Raw genomic sequence first — 21,143 nt, forward strand, 5'->3', positions numbered from 1 at the left:
GCCTGAAATCTCCGTCACCATGGAGCTGCGTGACGTCAGGCCCGCGGGTCACCATTTACTATTCCATTGTGTTTTGTTAGCCTCTGCTCATTCAGGCTTGTTGGGATGTGGGTTGTCATTAGGTGATTCAGCAAGATACACTCATTAAAAATAAACCTGCACAAGTTTCCTGGCCTTATTTAGAAGTGAAAGGGATGATATATAATATATCTTTATTAAGATTAAAGCGATAAATGGTGATGGTGCATACTCATTGAATACATATGTTGAAGTATGTTGAAGTATGTTGAAGCTTAAGAGAGCTTTCCAGCACTAGTCTGGATCACTTTACCTATCTCAAATAATTTCAGCCTTAATAATCCAGCATCATTTGGACTACTGTGCATAAATGTGAGACTTGAATGTTGAAAATACTTAAAATGACTCCATACCAGTCGTGATAAATGTTCTAAACCAGCTACTAAACTTACGTTAGCTCTCTTGTCATGAAGCACTTTAGAAGAATGCCAAGGCTGCAGCACACTGTTATGCGCTCCGTGCCTGGCAACCTGGGGTGTGAAACAGGACAGGGGGACTGGCGACTGTGATGGAGATGCATAGAAATTGTTCGTTTTTTGTTTTAGTATTGGTTGCTATATAGTATTTGAGGCGGTTGCAATATTGTTGCTATGGTCTCCCTTACAGGTGGTTTATTGGGTGTTGATTAGAGGTTTACATAGTGGTTGCTGTGGTATTTTAGGTAATAGGCTGTTACTAGCATTGGCTAATGGTAGCCCTCGTAGTCCACATTTCGTCCTGTGTAGATATAATAGCTTTGTAGGAAAGATAGTAAGGGGGAAATTATGGGAATGACCTTCTTTTTGTGTGTTGAAAGTAAAATGTACTGTATTGTGTTCTTTTACTGTAAGACTATCATATTACAAATGTGTATTACCAAATTTTTCAGACTATAAAGCACACTTAAAACCTTTTAATTTTCCCAAAAATTGACAGTGCACCCTATAATCCAGTGCGATTTATGTATCAGTTTTACCAGCCAGGTATTAAGGAGCTAAAGTACAGAGTTGTAAGGGTGAGTTTTTAGTGCAGATTCTCCAGCACTATGGCTGGGTGCAGCAGCATTAGCATTAGCCGCTAACCGCAGCACTAGCTCTTTCGCCGTTCGGACCGTAGTCTGTGTGTTTGCCGTGTTAAAACAAGCTACGTTTGACGAACCGCTAGCTGTTAGCACCTTGCATTACCAGAACACTCAGGGTTCATCAGTTTAGCACTATCGGCACTTACATTCCGCTAGTGCTTTACTCACCCAAATAAACAGTTTTCAGGAGAGAAATCTGGAGAGAATGGAGAGAAAGCCTTATGACCAGGTGCTTCTTATATATAAAAATAGACAAGAAACTAGACGTTCATTTATAGTGGGCCTTATAGTCTGAAAAATACGGTATATATGCAAGACTTAAGCACACTTGTAGAAGATAAGACCCGCAACACACGAGTGGTCAGTCGATTGTAATGTGGTCAGCCCTGTGTTAAATCTGGCCTGGGTAAAAGATAACGTCTCGTCTTATTGATTAAAGGCGACTCTCGACGAGTTTATCACAATTGTGTCTCTAAACGATGTTATCTTTTATTCTTTTTCATTCAGGTGCGTACCTCGTTCCATACTTCATCCTGCTTATCCTCATCGGCATCCCTCTCTTCTTTCTGGAGCTGGCTGTGGGTCAGAGGATCCGCAGGGGGAGCATCGGGGTCTGGAACTACGTCTACCCTCGGCTGGGTGGCATTGGCGTGTCCAGCTTAATGGTGAGTGAATGGGTAAAGTGGACAGATAGATAGAGCGGATAATGGTGGACAGGAATGAAGGGAATACAGTCAGAATAGATTGGATTTTTTTTTCTTTGTCTGGTAAGCTCACACATGCCTAAAAAAGACATTTCTAAAAGTAGATCATTGTGTCTGGATTATGTCTGGATTTGAGGTGTACAGAAGTAGGTTTGGACAAATCTGCAGAGCAGAAGCTGAACAGAAGCCCAAATCTCTGAATCTCTCCAGGCTAATTTATTCAGCACATCTTCATACATCATACTGCATGTTTCATTATGGTCTGTCTGATGTCAGTACAGGTTTAACTGACAGGTCTAGACAGGATACTGAAAAGGGGTCAGTGTAGAAGAACTGTCCTGAAATATTACACTCATCAACAAATAAATAGTTGCACCTTTCTATTCAGAAAGACAAATAAGTTACCAGGAACAGTAAATTATACAAAATATTAATTAATTTGGGCAACTCTTGGTCATATTTATTGAGCTACATATAGAGATACATATAGTGATATAGAGAGACGGCGCCATCTACCCACCCAGAAAGAGCATGGCCAATGGCCAAGTAGTGTGCTCTCTCTGACTCCAGCTGCTGATGCCAAAGGAGCATGACCCGGGATTTGAACTCGCGCTCCTCAGACCATACTGTCACCATCTTATTCTGCTGAGAAAAGTATAGTGTTTTAAAATAATTTGTAGTTTAATTTGGAGTTCTGGACAAATGTAAATGAAGCTGTCTGTGACCGGCTTCATAAAAGCACAATGAGTAATCCTCCAGCAGAACCATCCCGACCCAAAATGAGTCTAATTTAACATGTAGGTGAAGGACGGCGTAGGTTCTCCTTTGAAGGCCTGTCAGTGTTTTAGACTATGAAGTCAGTCTGTAGCTGTTCCGCAGGGAGGATGGGTGCTATTAATACCCACAAAGAAAAAGAAAGGAGCACAGGCCAGAGAGAGAAAGAGAGAGAGAGAGAAAGAGGGAGAGAGACAGAGAATGTATGCCTTAATAATTTATAAACTCCTCTGACTGTGAATTTCTGACGTAGCCAGGAGCCATTTGCTCTTCTGACTTGTAGTCACTGCCAGTGAGAAGTTTAGATTTCTGTTTGAATATGTAAATAAATAAATAAATAAATAAATACAGCAGGATGATCCTTAACTGAACAGATAAGCCAATATTTATGTAATATCTGCTAAAACTGTCTTATTACACAGCGTCTTGCCACACACATGGGCGTAAAAGTGCTTTCACTGTTGCCCTATGAATAGGCTCCAAAAGGGTAGTGTACCTCTTGGTGAGAGATCTTTGACTGCTAGACATGCCTTTTTGGTGAACTCAAAGTCATTTTTCCCAGCTAACAGACTTTGAGAGGGAAGCCTATCATCGTTTTTAGCACCAATCTAACATTATGGGCCAGCTTGGACGCCAGCTTTGGCAGCCTATGCATGTGCAGGATATACATTCCCAGCTGCAACGTTTGTGGGTAAATGTAGATAAAACCATTAAACTTTCAGTCCCAAGACTGCAAAGAACAAGAGAGTGTTGTTCTTTTACTTCCCCACCACCAATTCTGGCCAGTACAGAGCATCAAACCAGCAACCCAACAGTCCAGGGGATTAAAGCAGCAACCCTCCATCCCTAAGTCCATAATCTAACCTTATGAAGAAAATGCTGCTGCTTCGCTCCCACCTATCACCACTGCATGCAGGTCTAGGGGATCAAACCAAGAACCTACCGGTTCCAAGCTTTAGGTAAATGTGTTTTTGTGTCACTACTCCAAAACTTATCAATACAGGGGTTCTATGCTTGGTTTCTTAACCTTTAGAACAAAGTGTTGTTCCTTCACACCCACCACCAACACCACTCTCAGTATTTCCATAGAATCAAACCAGCAACCTTTCAGTCCCAATCCCACATTTACAGTATATATCCTTTTGAAGAAAGCACCGTTTCTTCACTTTCCCCACCACCAGATCAAACCAGTCAAAACCCATGTCCACTTCTCTGAAGTTTAGCCTTAAAGTTTAGTCCTCCATGTTTTGGCCATTTTGCCCATTTTTTCTATCCTACACATCTCATCTCCCATAAGGGGCAGATTTCAACAACTTATATGGGCTATATAAGCTTTTTAGGAAATGTTTACAGTGTCTAGTAGATTTTCTTGAGAAGTAAGTCTTGATTTTTCAATGGCATGTAAAATAGAGCAATAATACACTTATGGTTCGTGCTATAAAGTGTAGTATTGGCACTGCTGTGCTGCGGTCGCAATACTACACGAGCACAAACCTCGAGTGTATTATTGCAAATATACCACAGTTCCACAGTTCCAAATCGCTAACGATTTCGAGTTAAAGAGGACGAAAAAAATATGATCCGTTTGGTTGTAAGTACTCTGAGTTAAAATAGGTGCACTACTGCTCTGTTTGGTTTGTAAGCATTGCATCGTCTCTAGGTTACCTTTATGTGGCGAGGTAATACATGGAGAGCTTCGGTTACAGCGCATTACTGGCTGATAATGGTACTCATAGAAAGCCTCTCAGCCAAGCACATTGCAGGATCAGAACTAACTGTGGTATAATATTACACAAAATCTTGTGTTATAAATCTTATTCTTGATTTATCATGTCTTCTTTGTTTTCTCTCTGAAGGTATGTGGCTTTGTGGGGCTCTACTATAACGTTATCATAGGCTGGAGCATCTTCTACTTCTTCCAGTCTTTCCAGTATCCTCTACCTTGGAGCGAATGTCCCATCAGGAGAAATGGAAGCCAAACCTGTGAGTGAACTGAGATACCAAAAACCACAAACTCTTCAGCAGCTTCTTCTTCTCTCAGATATAAATAGCTGACCTGGATGGTTAGCATCTGTAGTGTGCTGAATAAACTGCGGTTTGAAGTGCCGTGTTTTTCCATCAGTTTCAGAGCAGCCTGATGAAGTTGACGTGAATCTGATTATAGACCACAAGAAAACAAACATTCAGATAACAAACAGCATGTTAGACCATATACGTGATACATAATAGAGATATAAAAACGACTGAATAAACATACTGATGATTAAATTTACTTTTCATGTTTATGTACAGCTCTGGAAAAAAATGAGACCACTTAAAAATGATGAGTTTCTTTGATTTTACCAAATTGAAAACCTCTGAAATATAGTTAAGAGGAAGATGGATGACCACAAGCCATCAAACCAAGCTGAACTGCTTGAATTTTTGCACCAGGAGTGACATAAAGTTATCCAAAAGCAGTGTGTAAGACTGGTGGAGGAGAACATGCCAAGATGCATGAAAACTGTGATTAAAAATCAGGGTTATTCCACCAAATACTAATTTCTAAACCCTTAAAACTTTATGAATATGAGCTTGTTATTACATTACTTAAGCAAACTTGACAGACGCTTTGTTTATGAATATGTGATACTACTGACACAATGTAAATTTTAAGAAATTAGTTCCTTTTAAGATCAATCCTATAATCAATTAATTTTGACCTATCATTGACCCAACAACATCCAGCGGAGTTTGATGGATTTTAACACATATTTTACCATAAGTATTAATAATTTCCAGGTCTCCCCAATAGCCAAGACTCTGTATATTACACATGATGTAGTATAAATTAAAGTTGGCATGTGCTTCCTTCAGGCAAATTGCTAAATGCCAATTCAATTAGGTCTAACAAGCGTGGATTGGCCTTTAGGGAGGGGTGATACTCTTATACCTTTTATATACCTCTTATACTTATGTATGGCTGTGGCATCACCTACAATTAGGTAGCTGCGCCATTTGGAAGCCCATTACTATGAATTTTGACTTCTACATACTGTTCCAGAAACTGTATGATTGTACCTAGCCCTCGCCCTGCCGTATATTTCTATACTAGCAGTCGTCCTGGTGGCCCTGGCTGTCAGTAGACTGTCCCAGCATGCCCTGCAGCGAGTGTCCACGGTGTGACTGACTGGAGTTCATACTGATGCAGACAAGCTGTGAGCCCTGCAGTCACATCTGCTCCCTGCTGCTCCAGCTGAAGCACATGTGGGCAGCTGGAGGCAGCGGGACAGGGGCAGACTCGTCTAAAAGAGCATCGAGAAAACTGAGAAAAGAAACTGCTAGTGTTTTAGAAAACTAGAAGATATTTTAGCTAAAAATTAATTTTACTGGTAAAAAAAAAGTTTACATTTCTGTAAACTTCCAATTTTCTGTTGATTGGTTCGTCACATAATGCTAACCCAATATAAAGTGAAAGGCAGTTGGCATTTTCTAATGTTTCTCAAAATAATTTCATCCAAAAAAACTCTTAGCGCTTTTTAGCAATATGCAGTCATATAAGAAAATAGGACATGGACGTCTTTTAAACATAACTCCACACTTCCTCACCAGACCTTTCCACCTTTGTGAACTCTTACTCCCAGAATGCACTTCTTAGTCATGTGTCTCAGACAGCCAATTCGCACCTGATTGGTAGATCAGCCTCACCTGAGTTTTAATTCCATTCAGCTGTTAACCCATTTATATGTTGCCCCTGTAGATTCAGTTTCATGCTGAGTGTTTCATTGTTTGTCTATTTTTGTGTATGACCTGTTTTTAGCTTTTTTACTCTCTAGCTCTAGTTTTTGACCCCTATTATTCTTCTGCTGTTTATCGCTTTTGAACTGTGTTTTGGCTCAGATATTGTGTTTAGGCTTGTCTCTGTTTTTTACCTTAGTCTGTAACTCTGATTTTGACATTTTTTGGTTCAGCCCTGTTTATTAAAGTCACTCCTAGTTTTATCTGCACCATCACTCCAGTCTGTGGCGTCACAGAATGTAATTAAGAGAAATGCATTTAATGTGTTTGAAAAGAATACACTGACATGCCAAAAGTTATGGGATGATTTTCCATGCTGCATTTGTATAAAACCAAGTTTCAAATCTTATTGTGGGCCAAACTGTGACTTTTGTGTATTCCTTAACTGCATTTCTGTTAGTTACATTTTCAAATGTATTTTAAAGACAGTTCTGTAATTTAATTTTATATGACTGCATATTGTTAGGAAAGCACTAAGAAATAATTGTGTAGATACAGTACCAGTCAAAAATTGACATTTTTATTCATATTTATAACTATGAAGGAACACATGCATTTAGATAGTAGACAAAAAAGTGTTTGGACTTCACAAAGATCTGACATAAAAACCCGCTGACATAAAAACGATTTGACATAAAAAATAATTTTTTGTTTACTTCATAACTGCATATGCGTTGCTTCATATCTTTAAATATCTTTAATATTAATCTACAAATTTAGGAAATAATAAAAATAAAGAAAATAAACATCAAAAGGGCTGTGTCCAAACTTTTGACTGGTATTGTATAATACCTACATTTATTGAAAATAAAAACCAAATGTCTCTATATTTAAATGTATGTATTAAAAAAGACAAGGGTGTTTAATAATTTCACTTGTTTGTATATACAATGTATATAAATACATGAAAGAGCATTTCACCAATCATCAAAATACATTTCACCAATACAAATCACATTAATATATTGTAATAGAATTTCTCTTTTTCCACCTATAAACATTTTTCCACCTATAAACTATATCATAGTATCTCTATTTAAGAACAAAATCAGTCCACGTTTTTTATTTTTATTATGTAATCATATTCTATTTACTGCTGTTTAAAGTGTAGTACTGATTAAACTGTAACATACTTTACATTACTCTGTTTTTTAATGAATGAAAGGTAGTATATAAATAAAGTCTGTTATTGTTAGATGCTGTAATACTCCAGTAAGCACAAAACAGACTATTGGTAATTGGATCACATTAGAATCGAAGGCTACACGACGCCGGGAATGTAAGTGCGTGTTATATGATCTGAACTCAGATCAGCAGCTGTGTGATATTCGGTACAGTGATGCAGTGCAGTTGTTTTCTTGTCTTTTTTCTGCCTGAGCAGACGTGGAGCCGGAGTGCGAGAAGAGCTCTGCCACCACCTACTTCTGGTACAGAGAGACACTGAACATCACCAGCACCATCGCAGACAGTGGGGGGCTCAACTGGAGGATGACCCTGTCTCTGCTGGGAGCCTGGATCATTGTCTGTCTGGCTGTTATTAAGGGCATCCAGTCATCAGGGAAGGTCAGTGTGGTTCCTGTAGACTGTGAAGGTACACCGCAGTTCAATCATTAATATTAATCCTGACCTCCTATTAATCCTGTCATTTAAATGGTGTAAAAATTAATGTGATAAGAAAATTTGTAGTGTAACACTTTACAATAAGGGTCATAATTAACAGTGCTTACGACAGTAATAAATATCTCAACGAATTATTAGTTGACACTAGTTAATACATTAATAAACATTACTAAATTTGGTTTTGCCAAAATTGCCACTATGATCGTGAGATTGCTCGTTCGAATCCCGGTCATGCAGCTTGCCATCAGCTGCCGGAGCCCTGAGAGAGCACAATTGGCCTTGCTCTCTTTAGGTGGGTAGATGACGCTCTTTTCCCTCATCACTCCAAAGGGTGATGTCGATCAGCACAAGTATCAGAGGAGGCATGTGTTCGTTTTCACCCACCTGGTGTTGGGGCATCAGTAGTGATAGTGGATATACAGCTGTATAGGACTAAAATGACTAAATTGGAATGCATGCGAATGTTGTAATTAATAATGAATTAGATATTAGTTAAAAAATATTTGATGATTACAAGTGTCTTAACTTTTGTTATTTAAAAAATTTATAAGTAGTGTTAGGTACATTTTTTTTATAAAGTGTGAAAATCTTTCTCTGTGTCTATCAATCATCCTGTGTTTAGGTGATGTACTTCAGCTCACTGTTTCCATACGTGGTGCTCTTCTGCTTCCTGGTACGTGGAATGTTTCTGAAAGGCGCTGTGGACGGCATCGCCCACATGTTCACCCCTAAGGTAAGAAAAGTACACACGCTGTAAAAACAACAGTCTGTAAAACAACATTTAGTTTCATAATTTTCTTGCATTTGACAGATTAATACAGTATCTGCATAGCAACAGTCTTTTTTGTAAAAATACAGAATTTTTTTTTATTTGTTTTATTTGTTATTAGTTTCTATAAAACTGCAGACTAAAGTCTTATCTGATGAAAAAGGGAGGATTCATTTATTGCATTTATTTCAAATAATTTTTCATGAAGTCACATGACAATAAAAACAGGAAACATCATATAAAATTCACTGGGAATGCCTGTAAAACTCTATACACATATAGTAAATAAAACAGGTTTATTATTATTTTTCATGTCATCTAGACTGTGGTCTTCTTTCCCTGAATAAAGATTAAGAAACATCTTATAGTCTTATACTATATATATTAAACAAAAAATAGAAACAAAAAGGAAAAAAGAATAGGTAGGATAGGGGAACAGATTTCAAAATGAATAATCCCCATATTCTGCCATCTTTCCATATTTGCCAACTCCAGCTCCACCAGCTCCTATCTTTTTCATAAAAAAAAAAAATTACCTGTGAGGCACCATGTGGTTGAGCATTCTAAAGCGCTGCCACTATGATCAGGAGATTGCTGGTTCAAATCCCGGTTATGCAGCTTGCCAGCATCTGACAGAGCCCAAAGAGAACACAATTGGCCTTGCTCTCTCTGGGTGGTTAGATGGCACTCTTTTTCCTCCATCACTCCAAAGGGTGATGTCGATCAGCTCAAAGCGTCTGTGAGCTGGTGTATCTGAACCGAGTCGCTGCGCTTTCCTCCGAGTGCGCTGTGATGCTACTGAGCAATGCTGCATCAGCAGCAGTTGGAAAAGAGGCGGAGGCTGACTTTGCATGTGCTAGTCGTCACCCTCCTGGTGTTGAGGCATCACTAGTAATGGGGGATATACAGCTGACTAGCAGCTCAATAGGTGGTATAATTGGTACCTGGTTCAACTTTCAAAGTTCTCAGTGCCGTTTTATGAACTTCAGAAGATAAATAAAATATTTTTTAATATAATTGCTATATTTTTTAAGCGTTCTAAAGGATCTGCAGATACCCTGCATATATAATTGAGCAGACTCACAAATTCGCACTTAAAACTAATCAGAGGACTGAGGGTTTTTTCCACACCTCTAAGCAGAGAGGCAAGGGCACTCATTATGCTGCAGTTCCAGCAGGGCTTAAGTAGTCAAAAAGGGCTGAATCCAAAGCTTTACATCCTCCACCTTATCTCTCTCTCTCTCTCTCTCTCTCTCTCTCTCTCTCTCTTTCTCTCTCTCTCTCTCTCTCTCTCTCAGAGCTCATCACTTTAACCTGTATCTCCCCCTGCTGGAGAGCTGAGTGTAGTTACACGCTTATTCACACTGAGATGAATGTATTAGTCATTACTCATGCGTGTCCGAGCGGAGCACGGGTCATAGGAGGGGTCTGATAAATGAGGTACTAAGGAGGGGACTATAAGTAGATACTGGGGTCTAATTTTACAGTAATAAATTATTCCTGCCAGAGGAAACTGACTCAGGATGGTAACAAGAGTCGTAGGAGCCAAGAGTTTTACATAATGCTTAATGTAGTTCAGGATCACAATTAATTGAACTTTTGATCTCAACTATGATAAATTAATGATTTTTCATTTACCTTTAGTATTTAGTAGAGTCCCTTTCAATTATTTTTTATGGTTTTTGATTGCACATGCAGTAGTATGTTTTTAAAGAACAGTAAATAAATATACATATATACCGCTCTGACATTTTTCAGTTTTCAAAATCAGTTTCTCTGATTTTGTATATATTTATAGGTTTATGTTTAAGTAAAAATGAACATTGTTTTATTCTATAAACTACAGACAACATTTCTCCCAAATTCCAAATAAAAATATTGTCATTTAAAGCATTTATTTGCAAAAAAAATTTGAAAAGGCTCAAGGTTTCAGACATTAAATAATGCAAAGGAAACAAGTTTATATTTATAAAGTTTTAAGAGTTCAGAAATCAATATTTGGTGGAATAACTCTGGTTGTTAATCACAGTTTTCATGCATCTTGGCATGTTCTCCTCCACCAGTCTTACACACTGTTTTTGAATAGCTTTTTGCTGCTCCTGGTGCAAAAATTCAAGCAGTTCAGTTTGGTTTGATGTCTTGTGATTATCCATCTTCCTAATGATTATATTCCAGAGATTTTCAATTTGATAAGATTAAGGAAAAACATCATTAAGTGGTCTCTTATTTTTTTGCCAGAGCTGTATATAAATAGCATGCAGTTGAAGGGTGCCTAATCTCCACCCAAACAAAAGCAGAAAATATATTTTTTTTCAGAGCTGTATATATATATATATATATATATATATATATATATATATATATATATATATATATATATATATATTCTTCTTATCATGGTCATGGTCAATATTACGTCAATAGAAAGTTCTTAAAATTTCTAAAAATGTTCTGATTATTTCCCCAGCCCTAACCTAAAGCATCATGGCCATGTATGGGTTATGCTTCATTCAGGGTTCAGAAATGGACATAAATCAGCACCGTTGCAGGTTTAGAACCTGGTTCATCTGCAAACTGACCACATGTTCTTTTTCATCGTGTACCTCTGCAGCTGGAGATCATGCTGGAGCCGCAGGTGTGGCGCGAGGCTGCCACTCAGGTGTTCTTCGCTCTGGGTCTGGGTTTCGGTGGAGTGATTGCTTTCTCCAGCTACAACAAGCGGGACAATAACTGCCACTTTGATGCAGTGCTGGTCTCCGTCATCAACTTCCTGACCTCCATTTTAGCCACGCTGGTGGTGTTTGCTGTGCTCGGATTCAAGGCCAACATCCTGAATGAGAAATGCGTGGTCGAGTGAGTGGCTCTCTCTCTCTGAAGCTGCCTGTAAATACTGTGTAATATATTGCCACTGTCATGCACAAACCTTGTATCTTCAAAATGGAAATTTTACAAACTCCTTAATATTTACTGGAAATCAGTGTACAGAGATTATATTGAATTTTAGTAAAAAAAATGCCAGATTAAAATTCTGTTAAAAATTGGGTTCAAAAAATGGCGTTTGCCTGACAGCAGTAATATATGGTATATATATTTCAAATGTCGTGATAATACATGATAATTCTGTTACTTATTTGTACTTACTTATACCCACTGTGCTGTGCTGTCCACTGTTAGTGGTAATATTAGCCTTCTATGACATATTCCCTCTACTTATGTGACATCATCCCTATCAGACCTCATCCCAACTTCCTCCTCTACACTGTAAGGCCAAATAAGTTGAATTTTTTATTTAAATATTTTGAGAAACCGGTTGCCTTAAAAAAGTTAAGTAATGGATAATGAAAATTTAAGTTAGCATAACTTAGAAAATCAAGTTATTACAACTTAAGGGGAAATTGATTTAACTTTTTTTTTGTTATACTTTAAGGCCAGATAAGTTGACTTTACTTAACTTTTTTAAAGCAGCTGGTTTGCTTAAAAAAATTTTTTAGTTACTTAAAAATATTGAGGAAACCAGTTTGCTTTAAAAACGTTAAGTAACGGGGAATGAAAACTTGAGTTAGCATAAATTAAAACATCAAGTTATTACAACTAAAGGGGAACTTGATTTATTTCTAATGTAGCTCAGGGTGAATCACTACACACTGATGGTGAGTGTTAGTCAGAAACTGTTGGACACACCCAGTATGCAAATAGATTGTGACAGAAGCCAATGGAAAAGAAGCTGCCAATGGCAACAGACTAAACTCAGCTATTATAAGTTTAAATGAATATGTGCTCACTAGGGGTGGGCGATATAGCTCTAAAATAATATCACGATATTTCAGGGTATTTTTGCGATAACGATATACTTGGCGATATAGGAAAACTAAAATAATTAATTAATTTCAGGAATATAGTATAATAGTAAAACAGTATAATCATAATGTGGCAAAATAAATAATATAGCATAAAATAATATAATGCAGCAAAAAATATTGCAGAATATTTAGTGCATGCATATAAACTGCAAACTAAACCAATTATACAATAAATAAACCTAAAGCTTCACAGTAAATAATAGACTACTTTTAAGACAGAACAGCCCTATTATCACGATATGGATTGTTAATATCATGATATTTCTGTGTCACGATATATTGTATCAAAATAGTTGAGTATTGTTTAGAAAATTCCAGTTTTATGTAAAACAGACTTTATGTAAAACAGTTTAAACAACATATGGGTTTACAGTGTGTAATTCATGTCACCTTGCCATGAGCACACTGGCCAGTGTTCAACGTAACTCACAAGATAACGCCTCATAACTTATCCAGGTGTGGGCATTACCAAGCTGTCTCTTGTGGTAACCCTTTATAATCAATTTGCATACTACTCTCCCATGACTTTTGGCATGTCAGTGTATTATATATAAGCAAGATTATGAATATTGAATGAATGAATGAATGAATAAGTCTACACTTCATGTCACATTTCCTAGGCATTGAAGCAGTAGCTATATTTGTATGTAATGGATGATTTAATGATAATTTTTCATAATTTGAAATGTAAAGAGTAGCTTTAATATGGTTTATCTATCCTTTTTCTCTATTTAGCAATGCAGAAAAGATTTTGGGCCTCTTAAACTCAAACGTCCTGAGCCATGATCTCATCCCTCCTCACGTCAACTTCTCCCACCTGACCGCCTCAGACTACGCAGAGATGTATGAAGTCATTAAAATTGTAAAGGAGGACAGTTTTGCTCAGCTGGGCCTGGAGCAGTGTCTGCTGGAGAATGAGCTCAATAAGGTAAGGTCTTTCTCCACTGAGATAAAACTCATATCTGTTTTAGTTTATACATAAATAAAAGGTCTGTTTAATGTTTTTATTAATTACAGGCTGTTCAGGGCACTGGTCTGGCCTTCATCGCTTTCACAGAGGCCATGACGCATTTCCCAGCGTCCCCGTTCTGGTCAGTCATGTTCTTTTTCATGCTGATTAACCTCGGCCTGGGCAGCATGATCGGCACCATGACCGGCATCACCACGCCCATCCTCGACACCTTCAAAATCCGCAAAGAGATCCTTACAGGTGAGAGCTTTCATACACTGCTGTTACAGAATTTAAAAAAGTGTTTTCTTCATAAAGGAGCACAAAATATGGGTCAAATATGGTTTAAGTCAATAAAAAAGATCAATCAACCAAACAACCTTTATTTTGACTCGTAAGCACATTTAGGGCAACCCTCATTTTTAATGTAGCTGAGCATTTACAAAAACAGGGATTGACATTATAAAAAAAAAGTTAAATTTAATTATAAAATATCAGTAAATAAAAAAAGGATTAAAAAATAAAATTAGAATAAAAAATAATAATAACAATTATAATAAAACTTGGTTTAATTGAAAAAAATTAAGATGAAAAAAAAGATAAGATTAATACAACAAAAAATAATTAAAATTGGGCTAAAACTAACTTTAACATAATACAATAAAAATACAAATAAATAAATGAACTAAAAACATAAAAGCAATAATACAAATAATAATAGTAATAACAATAAAAGAAAATCAAAATAAGTTAAAAAACAATAATAAAAAACTATAAAAAACATAATAATAATAATAATAATAATAATAATAATAATAATAATAATAATAATAATAATAATAATAATAAAATAAGGGAAAAAAATAAAAAGAAAATAAAGAACAAAGAGAAGAACTAAAATAATAAAAAAAATAAAAGTTAAGAATAAATAAATAGCAAAAAGGTATATAATGGGCTAGGCAAAGAAACAAACAGGAAATAAAACAAACCAGAGAATAAAGCCAAAGTAAGAACCAGCACAAAACACCAAGGCAAAAGCATAATTCATAAAGCATTCATAATATAAGAAAAGGCAAAAATTGATAAAAACTGATCAGTTTAAATACAGGTTGGCAATACTTCGCAACAATATAGACAAACAGAGTCTGCAGCTGAAACAAGTTAGAACTCAGGTGAAGCTGATCTTACCATTTAGTACTGATTGGCTGGAGACACTTGACTGCTGTGGGAGATTCTTGGGAGTTGGTGTTCTTTATTAAATTAAAGATTCCAGTGGAGGGCAGTAAGCATGAACAACTGTTTCCCAATGTTTGTGCATCTTGGTCAATCCCAAACACAATGAAACCTTTTGTTTTACTCTCTAAACATTTAACTCTCATTCAAAATGTCCAGGACTTAATGATTTAGCTTGACAGGGTAGATTATAGATAGATTTCTTAGATTTTGTATTGTACTAATACATTGCTTTTGAGCTTTTTCTACATGCCTTTTAGCATTTATATACGCTAGTACATCTAAAAAAAAATGTAACATAATTGAAAAAATGATTTATTTCAGTAATTCAGTTCAAAAAGTGAAACTCATATAATTATATATATAAATGTATTACACACAGAGTGATCTATTATGGCTTACAGCTAATAAAAACCCAAAAATCAGTGTCTCAGAAAATTAGAATATTATATAAGACCAGTTGGTACTTTTGGCAGTGTGGGCAGTGTGCCAAATCCTCTGGAAAATGAAAGGGAGAGACATGTCATCTGCTGGTGTTGATCCACTGTGTTCTATCAAGTCCAAAGTCAGTGCAGCAAAATCTTACAGCACTTCATGCTTCCCTCTGCTGACAACTTGGAGACAATCATGGAGATGCGGATTTCATTTTCCAGCAGGACTTGGCACACTGCCCACACTGCCAAAAATAACAATTGGTCTTATATAATATTCTTATTTTCATAAGCCATAATCATCAACAATAAAAGAAAAAAATGCTTAAAATAGATCACTCTGTGTTTAATACATCTATATAATGTATGAGTTTTACATTTTGAACGGAATTACTGATATGAAGTAGCTTTTCAATGATATAAATGTTTTTTGAGATGCACTTATATATATATATATATATAATATATATGTATAAAATAAAATCTTTATTTTATTTAACATTTTGTTCTATAAAACATGAAAATATAAAAAAAATAAGGCAGTATTTCCATTTTTCTTTTGCTTTGGGTTACTAACATGCTAAAAGACATTTTGGCAGACCTTAAAAACCTTTTATCCCTGTGTGTCCTCAGTGGGTTGCTGTATCGTGGCTTTTTTCTGCGGCCTGTTGTTCGTCCAGCGCTCAGGGAACTACTTTGTCACCATGTTTGATGACTACTCCGCCGGCCTGCCTCTCACTATCGTAGTCATCTTGGAAAATGTGTCTGTGGCCTGGATATATGGCACCAAGAGGTACGCAGTGTACAATCAGTTTATGGAGGTTGTGGACAAGTGTCCAACTACAGGAATACTGAACACTTCCTCATCTGGAGACATTTAATTTCTGTGTTCCAAGTAGGCCTGTCACATTATAATTAAATTATCGACTTTATCGTCGAAATTATCGACAGACCGGGGCTACACGTCATGGTGTGGGGTGCACCTACGGTTCCCCTGCCTCCGCACTTAACAATGTGTATATATTTATATTATTTATGACTATAACTTACTTTGGTTTAAGCTGGGAACTTTTCGGGTTCCAAAATTAGGTCCGTGAACAGAAATGGAAAGTTTATTGTCTTTAAAAGGGTCCAATTAATTTGTTAAGATATTATGTTATCATTATATTAGTGCCGTTTAATGGTCTTAAAATGCCAACAATATCGTTTATCACAATAATTTCTGGGACAACATATCGATTGCAAAAAATTGTTATTGTTGTATAATGCCTGAATATTCTGATGGGGATTTTTTTTTTTTCAGATTTGTGCAGGATCTAGAGGACATGCTGGGTTTTAAACCGTACAGAGTTTACTTCTACCTCTGGAAGTATGTCTCTCCAGTCTGCCTTATTGTGCTCATCTCTGCCTCAGTCGTGGAGATGGCGATCAGTCCACCTGGATATAATGCCTGGGTTCAGGACCTGGTGAGTAGAATAAAAATTAAAATATCTCTTTGTCTCTAAACTTAGGAGTGTAAAAAGCATCAATACATTGGTTTAATTTTGTGATCAGATTTTTATAATCTAACACTGATATGATTTTGCCTCCTTAAGTATCTGCTGATACTGGATGTTTTTCCCTCGCTTAAAGTCTTAAAGCTTTGTGTTGTGTTTTTTTTTTTTTTACTTTTCACATACTTCATGTCTGATGCACAGTAAATTATGTATACATTTAAATTCCATTATGAATAGAGTTATCAGATACTGCAGCAGTGCTGCTGGAGTTTTTAAACACTGTGTTAAATCACTCACTGTGCTCCACTCTATTACACACTCCTACCTACAGTAGCTGCTCCACCTTCTGTCTTCAGAGACAGAAGCTCCTCTGTTACTGCACAGTTTACAGTGTTGATCATTCTTTAGTTCTTCATGAGTGGTCATAGAATGCTGCCCATATAGGATGCTGTCCACAGGAAGCTGCTGGTAGACTATTCTCAGTCCAGCAGAGACACTGTGGTGTTTTAAAACTGCTGTTAGCCAATCAGAGGTGATATGTTTGCATGTGTGAATATTTATGAGCCTATCGTTTCCCCCCTCCACTCCTCCAGCAGAATAAAGCACCATTATAACGGATCACCAGGGCACTTTTTTCTTATAACCCTAGAATGCTAACGCCAGGTGATTTTCACCCACACAATTTTTTCATGTCATTTTCATTGTGTTGCTGCTGTCTGACTTGCATGAGACTTTGTGTAGCTTCAGGGCTCCCATCTATGTTTTTTTAAGAGGCATGCATTCAGGTGCTTTTCATCCGACGTTAGTGATAGAGAGTAAGATATTTTATGAGTGTAATTTACCTGATCTAAGTTAGTGTGTTTGTGTGTTTAAATCAGGTGCTCACATGTTCCAGGAATGGGTGGAACAAAGACCAAGTTCCCAGCAGCATTATTATTATTTTATTGTTATGACATTACCTGTTAGGGATTACCTGATTTTTCCAATATTTTTTCTGCTTTTTTATAGGGTCATCCATGGTACCTTTTTTATTTTATGTGATGTTGTATGTTGTAAAATTAAAGAAGGGTTCCAAAACTTCAGTCATACAGTGTATACCCAATGTTAGTGATGGTGTTACTAATTTTAACATTAGTGTTCTAGGGTTAAGGAAGTCCTATGGACTGTATTGGTGAATAAACTGAATAAGGTGAATAAGGTGTACTTGTTTTTTTTTCCTCCTCCAGGCTTCAGAGAGGTTCCAGAGCTATCCTCCGTGGGCGCTGACGATGTGCTTCGCCCTCATCATCACGGCCATGCTTCCCCTGCCGCTGGTCTTCCTCGCCCGCCACTTCAACTGGCTGCCCGACGGCTCCAACAAGCTGTCCGTGTCCTACCGCAAGAGCCTGACCAAGGACACGTCCAACCTGGAGGACGAGACGCGCTTCATCCTGGGCAAGAACCCCAGCGAGGCGCCCTCCCCCATGCCCAGCCACCGCGCATACCTGGGGCCCGGCAGCACGTCGCCCGTGGAGCTCATCACCAACTCCACCTCCATCAGCGGCTACGGCAGCAGCTACCAGACCAACCCTGCCCCGCCCAAGTCTGAGTCGTGAAGCCCCGCCCACCAGCCCGTCCCAGCGGGACCGAGGACGAGCTGGACGCAGCGGAGGGAAGGAGCGGAGGTGGAAGAGAGAGGAAAAAAAAGAAAGGGAGATGGATGAAGTCACAGCATACGTCACATACTTTAATTCAAGCCATACAGAGGAAAGGATGGAGGGAGGAGGATGAAATACAGGAATACAGTTAAAAAAAAAAAAATAAAACAAACTGCATTCACCAAGTCACTAAAACTAGCTGGGAAAGCACCAGAAGGTAAATTCTGAAACACCGTGTCTCTCTCCTACTCACCCATCTGGACTAAAGCTGCTAAGCATTTCCACCAATGAGCAATGAGGGGGTGGATAGAGATCACACTGAATCATCCTCACAATACTGAATACTGACAGAGGTTCACTCTGCCCTCTGGTGAGTGCTTTACTATGACTGCCCTGGTCACATTCTACATCTAGATTTGCCTACTACAAATATACTCATCGTCAAATACTCACATAGTTGCACCCAGAAGGAATTAAAATAAAAACAGATCAAATAAATTAAATACAATTTTATTTAAACTAATATGAGCAGCTTTGTATCACATTTAAAACACATATGTAACCCAACATGCCTTTTTCCTGCAGATTTTGCAGTATGGGTTACATTTACATTACATTTATATTTACATTTGAGGTATTTAGCAGACGCCCTACAACAGTGCTTCATTGTTAATTCAAAATATCCATAGCTAGTTTGTAGACTAGGATCAAGAGATACATAGAGCTTGATCATGTTTAGAACCCTAGGAGATTTTTTGGTACCACTTTATAATAAGACTACCTTTATAAAGCGTTTATAAATGGTTTACAATTAGTTTATTAATGGTTACTAATTAGGTTGTAAATGCCTTAAAAGTCATTAATAATCAGTTATAACACATACGTAGAAAGGGCAACAATGACCTGTTGTTTGCCAAATAGTGAACCCACAGCCATCTATATTGTTGCCCTTTCTACGTATGTGTTATAACTGATTATTAATAATTAATAATGATTTTTAAGGCATTTACAACCTAATTAGTAACCATTAATAAACTTAATTGTAAACCATTTTTAAACACTTTATAAAGGTAGTCTTATTTTAAAGTGGTACCGATTTTTTTTTTTTATATGATTAGTTTAGAAACTAGTTTAGAAAAGATGAGTCTTCAGGGTTGATAGTTGATAAGTGAGTTAATAAGTGTTGTTAACATCCCACAATTCATATTTTCAATCTGGAATAGCTCTGGTGATGCAGCTGGCCATGGCATAGTATCAAGGTAGGCTCTTTAGAGGGCAGCAGTGTGTGGACGAGCATTGTCCTGCTGAAACAGTGTGTGTTTAGAAAAATTAGCGCCACTGATTGCAATGCAAATGTGGCATTGATGCACCAAACCACTGATCATGGTTTCTCCACAAACTGATTATTGATATTCTCCACCAAGGCAAGAGCAGGACTCGTCACTGAAGATGACCCTCTGTCATTTTTGCACAGCTACCCACCAAGTTTCATGTTGCATTCCTGTCGGTTGATTCCTTCTGGGTTCAGCTACTTTTAGACAATGAGTGAAGACTAAAGATTTATTGTTTATTGGTCACATAATTGATTATCTGATTATATATGTGTGTGGCAAGCCTTACTGGGTCCAGTAATTAATGAATGCAGGAGGGATAAAGCACATATACGTACTATATATATATATATATATATATATATATATATATATATATATATATATATATATATATATATTATATATGTGTGTGTAAGGATTTTCAGTACTGGGTTTCTGTCTGTTGTAGCTTTAGCTACTGCGCTACGTCGCTAAGTCGATGCAGTGGTTAGTCAGCCCTGTTCAAGGCACTGAAAGCTGCTTTTAGACCTCTTATTGTGTGTCTGAGTGTTTTTTACATGAATACTGTACATTACACAGCAGGGAAGAAAGTAAGAAGTGAAAGAAGGCAGCAACAACAACAACAAGGAAAAGAAAATAATCTAATTTATGGTGATGTAGCCAAGCACATATAGAGACCTGACTGCACCCAAAACACCAGTGAGGAATATACTGTATAGATAATACTGATATAATCAATAGTATTTATTACTCTTAACTCTAACTCTTGTCCTTTGTAAAAGTGTTCATGCTCATAAGATATAGATAGATAGGCCGGTCGGTCACAGTCTACCATGATCTCACGTAGTACTGACCAAATGCCTCCAGTAGGGGGCAGTGTATATACCAAAAAATATATATAAATAACTAAACAAAACACACAGTCAACCACAATGCATTTAGTCTCAAAGCATCAGTATCACTCACACAGTATCAATCAACAACAGCTCGCTTCTGTGATTATAGGAATATTTTGCCATAGTTTTTTCTTAGGGTTTATTTATTTTTTTAAGAAAAGTCTGTATTAGATAAAGATTTTTAAAAGCATATTATTTTGTATTAGTAGTTGAATGACTGCCAGATTAAAAAAGAAAAACAGATATAGCACAAAAAGAAAAGCTCATTTATGTTTGGTATATTTGGAATCGCAATAACAGTAAAGAAGGCATGCAAAGGCAAGGTCTTAACCAAGCACAAGAACTGCATAAAAAGTGCAGTATATAAAATTATATAATAAAAAATAAAATCTATAATATATTAAACATTTTGACAGAAAAATGATCCTCACTGGCCGCTTTTCCACTGTAGAGGCTGTACCGTTCTGAGTTGGATTTCCCAAAATGTTCTTAGCACTATTCTAGGTGATTCTTGGATGGTTGAGA

General features: G+C 37.0%; 1 protein-coding gene across 1 annotated transcript in view; it reads left to right on the plus strand.

Moving 5' to 3' along the window:
• The window catches only part of slc6a17 (solute carrier family 6 member 17), a 42,940-nt gene extending 23,740 nt beyond the window's left edge, over window positions 1-19,200 (plus strand). Inside the window, exons 3-12 of the mRNA XM_007232972.4 lie at window positions 1,646-1,803; window positions 4,473-4,599; window positions 7,775-7,956; window positions 8,636-8,746; window positions 11,394-11,635; window positions 13,378-13,570; window positions 13,660-13,852; window positions 15,889-16,048; window positions 16,559-16,721; window positions 17,978-19,200. Of these exons, the coding sequence (XP_007233034.2) occupies window positions 1,646-1,803; window positions 4,473-4,599; window positions 7,775-7,956; window positions 8,636-8,746; window positions 11,394-11,635; window positions 13,378-13,570; window positions 13,660-13,852; window positions 15,889-16,048; window positions 16,559-16,721; window positions 17,978-18,346 (1,898 nt within the window). The 3' untranslated portion in view covers window positions 18,347-19,200. The remainder of the gene's footprint in view (window positions 1-1,645; window positions 1,804-4,472; window positions 4,600-7,774; window positions 7,957-8,635; window positions 8,747-11,393; window positions 11,636-13,377; window positions 13,571-13,659; window positions 13,853-15,888; window positions 16,049-16,558; window positions 16,722-17,977) is intronic.
• Window positions 19,201-21,143: the final 1,943 nt, after the last annotated feature.

Source organism: Astyanax mexicanus, chromosome 12 (assembly GCF_023375975.1).
Source record: "Astyanax mexicanus isolate ESR-SI-001 chromosome 12, AstMex3_surface, whole genome shotgun sequence".
Taxonomy (NCBI): Eukaryota; Metazoa; Chordata; class Actinopteri; order Characiformes; family Acestrorhamphidae; genus Astyanax; species Astyanax mexicanus.